Source organism: Nerophis lumbriciformis, linkage group LG04 (genome assembly GCF_033978685.3).
Source record: "Nerophis lumbriciformis linkage group LG04, RoL_Nlum_v2.1, whole genome shotgun sequence".
Classification (NCBI taxonomy): Eukaryota; Metazoa; Chordata; class Actinopteri; order Syngnathiformes; family Syngnathidae; genus Nerophis; species Nerophis lumbriciformis.
In genome coordinates, this window is record NC_084551.2 from 42,155,158 (window position 1) to 42,167,500 (window position 12,343).

General features: G+C 40.5%; 1 protein-coding gene across 8 annotated transcripts in view; it reads left to right on the forward strand.

The window, feature by feature from the left end:
• adam22 (ADAM metallopeptidase domain 22) overlaps nt 1-12,343 on the forward strand; it is a 224,930-nt gene that overhangs the window by 118,059 nt on the left and 94,528 nt on the right. For all 8 annotated transcript variants that reach the window (XR_009814889.1, XR_009814888.1, XM_061955760.2 and 5 more), the window contains exon 6: nt 6,470-6,536. Coding sequence is in view for 6 of the 8 variants with exons in the window: in XM_061955760.2 (XP_061811744.1) it covers nt 6,470-6,536 (67 nt within the window). In the remaining 2 variants the exon portion in view is untranslated. The remainder of the gene's footprint in view (nt 1-6,469; nt 6,537-12,343) is intronic.

Genomic DNA, 12,343 nt, shown 5'->3' on the forward strand with positions numbered 1-12,343 from the left:
ACCTGCTCAGTCCTGTCTGAATCTGAGAGGAAAGATATGGCGTCACATTAGTGCCAAAAATCCAAGCGCATAAAAACTGTTATCGCGCGCTGATTCTCCACTTTGTGCGCACGCGACACCCTTTTGCACGCGCGTGGTGTCTTTTTGCACGCGCGTGGTGTCTTTTTGCGCGCTCTCTGTGTACTCCTGGCATCTCTCCTCGCGCTGTCATTTTTTTTTTGGCACTTTGGGGGCAGGTATGCTTAGACAGCCCCTCCTTTCTGATTGGCTCTGAGCATTTTTCATATGACCAATCATTCTCCAGCGTAGCAACGTTGTAGCCATCTTACCTCGGACAGCTAGCCTCAATCATTACATTGATGTCAAAGCAAGTTATGGTAATTTAATTAGTACATGTACCAATTAAATTACCATAACTTGCTCGATTTTCGACCAATTTACTAACGGTTTGCCTTGTTACAAATCTTATTACATGTAGATATGACATAGGATGCTGCACCTGTTGAAATTACCTCTTTCGCTATAAAAAAAAAAGACTTAATTGTGCAACATAGTTGTGTAGGGTCAGTGATAGTCAGTTCTCTGATTATTTTAAACTGTTTCAGAATACATTATTAAAAGGCTATTTTTAACATTTTAAAAACAAAATTCAAAGATTATTTCATTAATTTTATGGCTGAATCAAAAGAAATTCCATAAATTAGAAAACAAATGTTCAAGAAGAAGTGAAAACTTTGCGCCTATAACAATCTTGATACATATTGACGATGACCCGCCCTGCTATACTTCTGATTGGCTCTGAGCATTTCGCCTGACCAATCAGAAAGAAGGGGCCGTCTAAACATACCCGCCCCCAAAGTGCCAAAACGAAACATGCCAGCGCACAGACCGAGACGGCGCGCGCGCAAAAAGGCACCACACGCGCGCAAAAGGGTGTCGCGCGCGCGCACGAAGTGGAGAATCAGCGCGCGATAACAGTTTTTATGCGCTCGGATTTTTGGCACTAATGTGACGCCATAGCAGGCGGCAAACGTCACAGGTGCAGCAGAGGCAGCTTTACATTTAAAGAGAGGCAGGAAGAATCACTAAGCCTAGATCAGCAGCAGCACTCTGTTGACCTAAAATTGTGTTTTTGTACAATAATATATCTTTGATCATTTAGAAATCATCAGTCGGACTCGTACATGCAAAAAATTAAAAATAAGATTTTTTTGTTAATTGCTTTTGGGGGCCCCCTGGTGGCCGCGGGGCCCTAAGCAAGCGCTTAGTACGCTTATGCCTTGGGCCGGCTCTGGTCAGGACCCTTCCCCCCACCCGAAGGCGGAGGGAAGCTACCCTCTCGTCCACTGGGTTGAACTCCAACGTGCAGGCTCTGAGAATTGCCACCCTAGCCCGTCGCCTCTCACTGCTGGCAACGCCAGAGTGGAAGAGAGTCCAGCCCCTCTCGAGAGAACTGGTTCCAGAGCCCTTGCTGTGCGTGGAAGTGAGTCCGACTATATCTAGCCGGAACTTCTCAACCTCGCGCACTAGCTCAGGCTCCTTCCCCCCCAACGATGTGACGTTACACGTCCCAAGAGCTAGCTTATGTAGCCGAGGATCGGACCGCCAAGTGCCCTGCCTTTGGCTGCCGCACAGCTCACATTGCACCCGACCTCTATGGCCCCTGCTATGGGTGGTGAGCCCATTGGAGGGGGGACCCACGTTGCCTCTTCGGCCCCCAGGACCCATGGGGACAGGCCCGGCCACCAGGCGCTCGCCATCGTGCCCCACCTCCCACACACTTTTATTATGGTGTTTTATTCTGGCTTGTCCCAAATCTTATCTGAGTGGGGTTTTATATGTGTTATCCTTTTTATGGGGAACTTTGAGTACATGTACTATTTTGTGATCTTGGCAATGTTTGTGATGCTGTTATGTGGTAGGCATTGGTATTGCATATCTAAGATGGTGCTTTCTCTGTATGTTTCAATGGATGTCCTGACCTTGCCGGCTGCAAACCAAGTTTACTTTCGGGTCTTAATAAAGTAACCTAACCTAACCAGCAAAGAGAAAGTAGAATACAGAAGCTGGCCAAACTTCAAATGCCCACTTGGCTTAAGAACGTGCCATATACACAATCTCATAAGACGCTGTTGCGTCTGACCAGCCTTCCCTCCCAGGGAATTAAAGTCACTGGTAAATCCCAAATTCTTTCAGATGACATATATGCAAAGTAAGAAATACCATCAAGACAGAATAGGAATATTATCAAGTTTTACTAAAGCTTTAGGAGACTAGCCCACACCGGCATCTCGAATTGGTCTAACATTCAAACGGAAGAGACAGCTTCTTGAATACGAAAACAGCCCCCACCCTGTCCAGAAAGGAATACAGCCTCATTGTTCTAATACAGATAAGATAAAAAAAGGGACTACTCCAACTCCCACATTCCTTCGACCTTCAAGGTAAAGCACACAGTTTACTTGCGGACATAAGATACAAACACAGAAAGAGTACAAATGGAACAACACTAGCTGATCTAAACATGACTATGAATAAAGAAAGAACTCTTAAACATATATGCATTCTCCTCAACGCCAACATACACATTACTTAAGGTTGAACCAATGTGAAAACTGTACTAGTAGTACACTGAATGTCAAGCAGCTAGCTGTAGCTTACGTAAATAAAATCCTGGCAAACTCATTGACCCTAATGCCAGCTTTTGTATTTCTTTGTGTCATGTTCTGGATTAGTCTATTTACAGGCTTTACAATTCGACCAACTCTGGTCCTAATATGACTCACTGGACTGGCTCGGTGCTTATGCAACACGAACACTATCACAACACTGTGGGCTTGGATTCCAGTTTAGTGTCATCAGGGGGAATTTGAGAAAGGTCAGCAGGTATGTCTTTAATTGCCGTGGGAACTATTGAAGGAATGGTCTCTGCTACCTAGCTGGCAGTGCGTTCTGATTGGTTCAACTCAGATGAACAAACCAGGTCACTGTTATCAATCATTTGATGTCCGTGACTTTGTTCAGAGGAGGACACACTCCCACGCTCAATCTCAACTCGCAGAAAGTTGGCCTGCAAAATCCGATTTCTGTGGACTACTTTCTCCTGCCCTGTGTCAGAGTGTGCGATCTGGTAAGTGTGGCCCCCTGAATCTTTGGAGACCACAGTGTATAGGGTGGACTCCCACAAGCTAATTTCCTGCGACTATGACCGCATCGGTTCGCTAAAAGAACACAATCTCCCTCCTTGATGTCCACACCTTTAGTTGCTTGTTGTACAGGTCTGCTTGACGTCGCCTGATGGATTCAGCATTGGCTTGGGCCAGAGTGAGGGCTTCCCTTAGATAATTTCTCATGCGTTTGATGTAGCTGTTATGACTATAACAGCTACATCAAACGCATGAGAAATGTCATTGTCTTATCCACAGGTAGTTTGGAACTTCACCCATACTTAAGGGAAAAGGGAGCATACCCAGTTGACTCATGAGCAGTGCAGTTGTAAGCAAAGGTCAGTGTCTGCAACATCTGAGGACATATTTGCTTTTCTTTAGGGGGTAAGGATCTGATCATGTTCCGTAAGGTTCTGTTGAACCTCTTGGTGTGGCCATTGCCCATGGGGTGATAAGGTGTTGTTCTCGACTTTTTCATCACGGCTACTTTCAACAACTCTTGGATCAGTTGGCTTTCAAAATTTGCTCCTTGATCCGTTGCGGGAATCCCGAGACAGAGTCATACCAAAGACTATAAAAATGGGACCCATTACCTCCCTGCTTGGCACTCAGCATCAAGGGTTGGAATTGGGGGTTAAATCACCAAAATAATTCCCGGGCGCGGCCACCGCTGCTGCTCACTGCTCCCTCACCTCCCAGGGGGTGAACAAGGGGATGGGTCAAATGCAGAGGACACATTTCACCACACCTAGTGTGTGTGTGACAATCATTGGTATTTTAACTTTAACTTTAGAAGTATCTGTCACAGGCATTGGCATAAAACAGGCTGTCGGCTTTATCAAGTTTAGTTATGTTCTGAAAGAGTAGAGTAGCATCAGGCGCAACAGACTTTACATTCTCTGTATATTAATGACTATATGTCATCATTGAAATCGAGGGTTTCATCATTATCACTCACGCTGTCCCCTCCAGAGTGTGAATGGCTTAGTTTCCCTGGGGGGTCGATCGGCCATCAGTTTTGTCGCACGTGCCCTATCTCGAAACAGCACAGACATCTTTTCTCTTTCATGTAGTGTGTTCTTCTTGAGTGAGACGCACCACCGCAAACTTGACACGCACCAAAGCACTTGAACACACAAGCTAAACTAGGATCGGGACAGTTCTTGATGAACATGACAGCTATTTCCGCATCCATGTTGCTCATCTTGCTTCCCTGCTGTCAGTCGCCTGTCCACAGTCTCTGCAGCTGTGTTCAGCCTAACCCAGTAATCTACTGGTGTCTTTCTATAGGCTGGCTGTGTGTCATAGAAATCTGCCAATGCCAAACAGGACCCAGGAGTTTCACTAAAGAAACGTCTCAGTATGTTATAGATTGTCTCGGAACTAGCAGTTTCACTACTCTTCAGTCCTACTTTGACAATACTTTTTGCTTTGCCAAGGAGATGGTTAAGGATCTCATTCGTCTGTTCACTGGCTGAAAGACTCCTCTTTTACAGGTACACTTCCATCAAATCGATCCATTCATGGGAGGCTCTTTGACATCTGATCTGACTATTACCCTAATTTTTGACAAGTTAATATTTTTTTCAGATATGACTAGTTTATCAGTATAATTTTGTGAAGGCTGGTTGGAAACAGCTAGTTGTCAACTGGCTATTGACTCTCCTATCTGTGTCCTTAACTCACCAATAATGTCACACAGCTGCTGGGGTTGTCTCGCTGCTAGTAACACGGGTAGAAAACTAGGTTTCAAGGGGGGGGCATGCTTAAGGCAGGGTCTGACTGATTAATCGTTTGCAAAATCAATACTTCTGCTTTGGAAACCTCCGTGTATGCCAGCCAATCCCCTGCCCCTCCCAACTACAGTTGTAAACAAGGTTAAGTTATCAAAACCCCTGCCTTTTTAATTAAATAAAAATAGTGATCACAGGACAGTGTAAATTACGCAGATATGATTTTAAAAGTTTTCAATGTGATACATATTTTTGTTTCAGAGTACCATTACTCATTTCAGCTGTAAACAGGGATCAGGTCCACCAACTTCACACCACGGACGTCACACGCTCACAGCTTAACCTCGGAGCTCTGGGTCACGGCACCAGTTTTATGTAGCAGACTTTGAATGATGAACTTCGACACTAAATTTCTGACGTTCTGCACATTTATTTTTTCTATGAAAAAAAAAGTGGCAAGGAGGATACACGTCAGCAGCAGCAGTGCCACTCTCTGCTTCCGGAGCAAACCACATGACAGAGAGGGAAAGCATCAACTTTACCAAGTGGGACAAAAGCAAATTTTCCCCCAATCAAACGTAACAAAAGAGCTTTCATACATTCTAACAATAACTCTAAATAAGTTCACCATCAGCACAAGGTGAAATTAAAAGCATCCAAATACAGTTAGCTCAATAAAGGAGCAGAGAGACTGCAGAACGTCACCTGCTTCACGAGCAGTCACGTTCTGCCGACAAACACGCGCGTCCCCCAATGTGTGTCGCTATCAAAAGTCCCCCTTGAGACAACCGGATGGAACCCAAAAAAATACGTACATATATATTTTTTGCCAAATAAAAAAAACAAGCAGGCTTTGAAAAGGTTCCCACACAAACAAAAAAATGAAATTTTGAAAAGTGCTTCAAAGTGCTATATATATATATATATATATATATATATATATATATATATATATATATATATATATATATATATATATATATATATACACATATATATATATATATATATATATATATATATATATATATATATATATATATATATATATATATATATATATATATATATATAAAGGATATGTATATATCCCACTATAAATATATATATATATTTTTATATATGTGAAGCGAAGTATATTTATATAGCGCTTTTCTCTAGTGACTCAAAGCGCTTTACATAGTGAAACCCAATATCTAAGTTACATTTAAACCAGTGTGGGTGGCACTGTGAGCAGGTGGGTAAAGTGTCTTGCCCAAGGACCCCACAGCAAGGACTAGGATGGTGGAAGCGGGGATCGAACCTGGAACCCTTAAGTAGCTGGCACGGCCACTCTACCAACCGAGCTATACCGCTATATATATATATATATATATATATATATATATATATATATATATATATATATATATATATATATATATATATATATATATATATATATATATATAGTACATTATAATACATTATATAATAGTAAAGGCCAAATCAACTGTGGTGGTTCATAAAAACAATGCAATATTGTAAATTAACAATTTGTGTTGACTTCATGCTATTTATTTATTTCAGTGGAATGTTCTTCGATGGAAATCACACCTACTTGATCGAACCAGGCGGGGAGCGTGGCACCAACAATGTAAGTTTACACCACTGGGCTGTAATATTAACAATATTATACAATATATCTTGTCTCTTTTTGCTGATTATAATAATGGAAGATGCTTGCAGTAGATGAAGAACCAAAAAAGGAGATTACAGGATTGAAATAGGTGTCATCTTTTGTTCTGACAGGATGATAGGATCAAACTGTGTGGGTTACATGTCACACGTACACGCATGTTTACACACACAAGCACAGTCACTCACACACACGCAAACGCGCACACACACACACACACACACACACACACACACACACACACACACACACACACACACACACACACACACACACACACACACAAAGAGAGCATTGGCCATTTTTAATGTACTCGGTTACAAAGCCTGCGGCAAAGAAGCCTTCAGCTAATTAGATAATAGCGATTAAAGGCATTATGGTCGAAAGGAGAGAACGGATGTCAGATTACCTCCAGACACCCTGAGCTTGAGATATTGTGTGTTTTTACTTGTGTTTTGTGTGTGTGTGTGTGTGTGTGTGTGTGTGTGTGTGTGTGTGTGTGTGTGTGTGTGTGTGTGTGTGTGTGTGTGTGTGTGTGTGTGTGAGAGAGTGAGTGAGTGAGTGAGTGAGTGCGTGCGTGCATGCGCTTGTGTGTCTGTGACTCTTTGTCCTCTCTAATTAAAATGTCCACAAGATGTGTGTTTCTACTGTTAATCAGCAAAAAGAGACAAGATACGAGAGGTAATGGACTTTGTGGTATGTCCCTACTTGTTGGAGAGCTTTTCAGCATCCATCCATCCATCCATCTTCTTCCGCTTATCCGAGGTCGGGTCGCGGGGGCAGCAGCTTAAGCAGGGAAGCCCAGACTTCCCTCTCCCCAGCCACTTCGTCCAGCTCCTCCCGGGGGATCCCGAGGCGTTCCCAGGCCAGCCGGGAGAGATAGTCTTCCCAGCGTGTCCTGGGTCTTCCCCGGCTTTTCAGCATTTACTCTCATTTGAAGCTTTTTAATGCCAGGGCCAGAAAACGAGTATGCAATCTATGAAATAGCGTGTACTATTAGTGGGTGTGTTGCGTGTGATCTACTAATACTGCGTATGCAATTGTAAAGTGCTGCAGACCGCCTTATTTAAATGAGTATTTTGCGTGTACTATATGGGGCATCACCAGGGAGACACTTATTTACTGTACACCCATGTTGTCATCCTCCTACCTCCAGCTTTTTGCTATGTTTTCAAACATGCAGGAGACATGTACCACTTTTTATGGATATTTTAGAAGCAGTCCTGCAATGCATCTACAATGGCAGGATTTTGCACGTCCTTCTGACACATGCTAAATAAAGCACAAAATAGTGTTCTTACATGTGTTCGTTCTCATGTCGCTTTTAAATTTGCGGACACAGCGAGAATGTATCTTCAACATGCATCACTTTATAGCTATAGTATTAAAAGCTCTATTGTTGGCCAAATGTATATCATTTATATCATTAATATCGCGCAAACCTATGTACAACCTCTGCGAACACCCTCTCCTCTGATTTCGAATCAGTATTTGCAATAAAAATGACTCAACTATTCGACAATTCTGTACAGAAGAATCTAATTCGACTATGGACTTCGCAGTCGAATCATAGGACATTGAACCCCGACTGTATTGTCAACATGAACAAATTTACACCAAAGTATATCCAATACACATTATCTAGACCACAAGGAAGTGTGGTAAATGTAAATTAAAATTGTTATAGATGCCCTTTAACTTTTAGAGAGTCACATTATCATTGAGTTCATCCTCTTTCCTCCATTCTGTGGCTACATATACATCCATGTGACTTTACTGACACCTAGTGACCAAGGCATAATACTACATATTATCACAATATGTTTATTTAGTACGGCTAATGTTGTTCCCACTAGCTGTGCTCCTAAAAAACTAATTTACAAAAAAATAGACACCATAGATTTGACTCACTGTCGACTTTGAGCAAAATCTAACAAATCAGTTTTGACTATGAAAATCATTTGTGCAAGACAACCCTAATTGTAACACCATGATTGGTTCCAGCTGCAATAACACACCCCTTCCAAAGTTGTAACACATTGATTTATTCCAGCTGCAATAATATGCCCCTTCTCTTTTTGGTTAACATTGTACACACACCTCAGCTAACAAGCAAATTCATTGATTATAGTTTTGTGGTAGCTGAGGAAAAGCAGGGGTGTCCAGAAAACATTTTCAATGTTAGCAGCACTGGAAAAGTCGGAATGTTTAATGCCGAAATTACAATTAAACCTACAAAAATTGGACAATATTTCTGAAATATGCTTCAAAGGTCAAACAAAACATTGTCGTGTCAGAATTTAGCTCAGTGAGCATCCAAAGGATTGAATCTACACGTGCTTTTTCTTTGTATTTTGCAATGGAAAAAGTATAATAATAATAATAATAAATTTTACTTATAAGGCACCTTTCTGGGCACTCAAGGACACCGTACAAAATCAAAACAATAAAATCAATTGATCAAATACTAACCATATAACCAGAAATGGAAACTACTGTAACATATTAAAGGGTCTTTCTGCTTGGTAAAATAATGGTAAAAAAAGGAGACCAATTAATACTAAAATAAATCTTATTTTACATGATATTATGTAAAATATCAAGCAGATGCTACCAAAATAGTATGTAGTGTAATTATCTTAAAAAAGACAATAGAAGCCTGCGATGAGGTGCCGCCTTGTCCAGAGTGTACACCGCCTTCCGCCCGAACGCAGCTGGGATAGGCTCCAGCGCCCCCCGCGACCCCGAAAGGGACAAGCGGTAGAAAATTGATGGATGGAGGACAAAGAAGCTTGACAACAAAGAATACAAATGTATTGTCTGCTGAGAGGAAAATAATGATGTTAAGTATAGAACAGGAAATGGGAGGAAGGAAGGAAGGTTTCTCCTCAGTAAAAGGAAAGAGAAATACAATTAAAATTAGATCTTGTTTATGTAAAACTGTGTTGCTAAGCAAATAGCTTGTATATGATGGCTTACGACAAGAAATGAACCAGAAGTTGAACTTTTAGCATCATTCAGAAGTGTTTGGCTTCCCAGTGCAATATGAGCAAAGAAGGAATGAAAAATTAATTAAATAGACATCGTTGTTCTAAGCCAGTGGTTCTTAACCTGGGTTCGATCGAACCCTAGGAGTTCGGTGAGTCGGCCTCAGGGGTTCTGCGGAGCCTCCACCGCGGAGGTCAAGACACACCTGACTCATCGTGTAAATAAAAACTTCTCCCTATCGGCGTATTATGGATACCACCAAACAATGTTCGCTCTAATTTTCCATCTGATTTGCAAGTGTGTAATTTGTTGTGAGTTCATGCACTGTGTTGGTTTTGTTCTCTGAACAAGGTGATGTTCATGAACGGTTCATTTTGTGCACCAGTAAAAAAAACATATAACTTTGTCTTGAATTTGAAAAAAATTATAATTTTATTTTTCACTAAAGAAGGGTTCAGTGAATGCACATATGAAACCGGTGGGGTTCGGTACCTCCAACAAGGTTAAGGACCACTATTCTATGCAGATGCTAACATAAAGGGCATGTAAATAACAGAGAAGCTACCCTTCAAATGGGACATTTGTACAACGCTGAAACACAATCAATAATGTTGACTTTTTAATTTTTTTATTTAGCCTTTATTTAACCAGGTAAAATCCCATTGAGATCAAATATCTATTTTCCAAGGGAGACCTGGCCAAGAGGGCAGCAGCAAGGTTACATTAAAAACAGTAAACAACACATAAAACATAAAATTTACAACATTAAAACTTGCTCACATAACACCAGAGGTGGGACCAAGTCATTGTTTTGCAAGTCATAAGTAAGTCTCAAGTCTTTGCCCTCAAGTCCCGAGTCAAGTCCTGAGTCAAGACAGGCAAGTCCAGAGTCAAGTCCAAAGTCAAGACTGGAAAGTCTAAAATCAAGTCCCAAGTCCAGCATTTTGAGTTTCGAGTCCTTTCAAGTTCTTTTAACCACAGACTAATATATTTACACAGATTGTGTATGCTTTTAAAACGCTGTATTTATTTATTAAAACAAGTGCATTTGAAATTGCAGAAAAAAAAATGGTGCTGACATTGCACTTTATAATAGCACTATTAACCAGTCATTTTAAACATTTAACTCATTCCTTTACAGAATAAACACATTTGAAAAAACAAGTGCAACTGTACTTATTTGCACAAGTGTTAACATTGTATTTCCATGGCATATTGTATTGTAACTAGTTCCACAGCAGTTTCTATCCTGTTCTTACTTTATCTCACTGATCTAATTTCTACTGTATGTATGTTGATGTGTGCGTACACATGAAAAACATAACAAATACATGAACATAACAATGACCAGAGTTGTACTTTTTAGATGTCAGTGCCCTATGCAATATGTACACATATTCTTTATATAGTATACATTTTAACTGACCTTTATTTGACTATGTTTGTCTTTTTGTAGGTGCTGCTGACCGGCGTCTAACGTTAGGTTACTGTGTGTGATACATTGACTAACGTAACGTTAAGTGTAGGTACCTCATGCAATCCTGAAAAAAAAAAAATCACTTGACAAAAAGTATGAATAAGGTAGCGAACTGCAGTGGATGCAACAGATTGCCGTGTTTGCAATGACGTTATAACCATAGACATCTTATAAGTAGACGCAGCATTGGCTGCTGGGACGCGAGAAATTCGGCCGCCATCTTGAAGTGGTGATGAGGAGCCGGCAAGCAGCCTAAACTGACAGTTGACTGGTAGAAAACAAAGATGCCGGGCTGGTGTTTAGCGTTTTCCTGCTCAAATGAGCGGACTGTTGAAAATAGGAATCGGGGGATTACTTTTCACAAGAAAGATTTAACATTAACGTACTATTGGTTGTATTTTGTGAAAATAATATTACCACAGAGTTGAGAAGGAGCAAAGATCTTCAATATTTGTATGTGAAAATCCCAAATAAATCTTCTGGGGGAGGATGACCCCCCTACAGGGATTTGGTTTACAAACTTTCAGCCCCACCTAAAACAAAATTCACCAGCCGCCACTGATTATGATGCATTCTCGTTTTAGGCAAAGTATAAGACAATAGTTTCTTAACAGTATAATTGTAACCAGGAATAAGTAACAATATTCAAATACTAACATTGTTGGGTAAAGGCAGAATTTGGTTTTATTCTGAATCCAGTGAAACAGATTGGTGGTTTTAGCTGATATAAAGACTTTCAGGTGTTTATATATGTTTATGTTTAAGAATTTGGCAGACGCTTTTATCCAAAGCGACATACATACAAATACATATAAAACAATCACTGTAAACATTATCATTTAAGGGAAGAATGTAGTACAAAATATCAATACAAAGTGTCAAAACAGAATAAACTCTCTGCTGCTTCAGCAACAGAGATACAGTCTATAGGTCCCTAAGATATATTGATATCTAATGTATTCATACATTGTTTATGTAGGATATACGCATGTATATATAACCTAATCATATTGTTTCTTGAACTTAAAAATAGCTGACCGTTTTTTTCCCCCTTCTCTGGGATTATATTCCCAGTTTTGATCTCCGTCGTCTGGTCACTTATAGCATATAAGAATATTCTATTACTGTTAAGCAAACTTTGAATAATAAAACATGTGTCCTTTATCATAGCTACACGTATCACACAAAAAAACGCGTGAAAATCAGTGGTATTCAGTGAGGTAAGATTAATTAAATGCGCTGACAATTCATTGCTCCTGCCAAATGAATAGCACTGAGTGGAGCGGATCACCACTCCAAG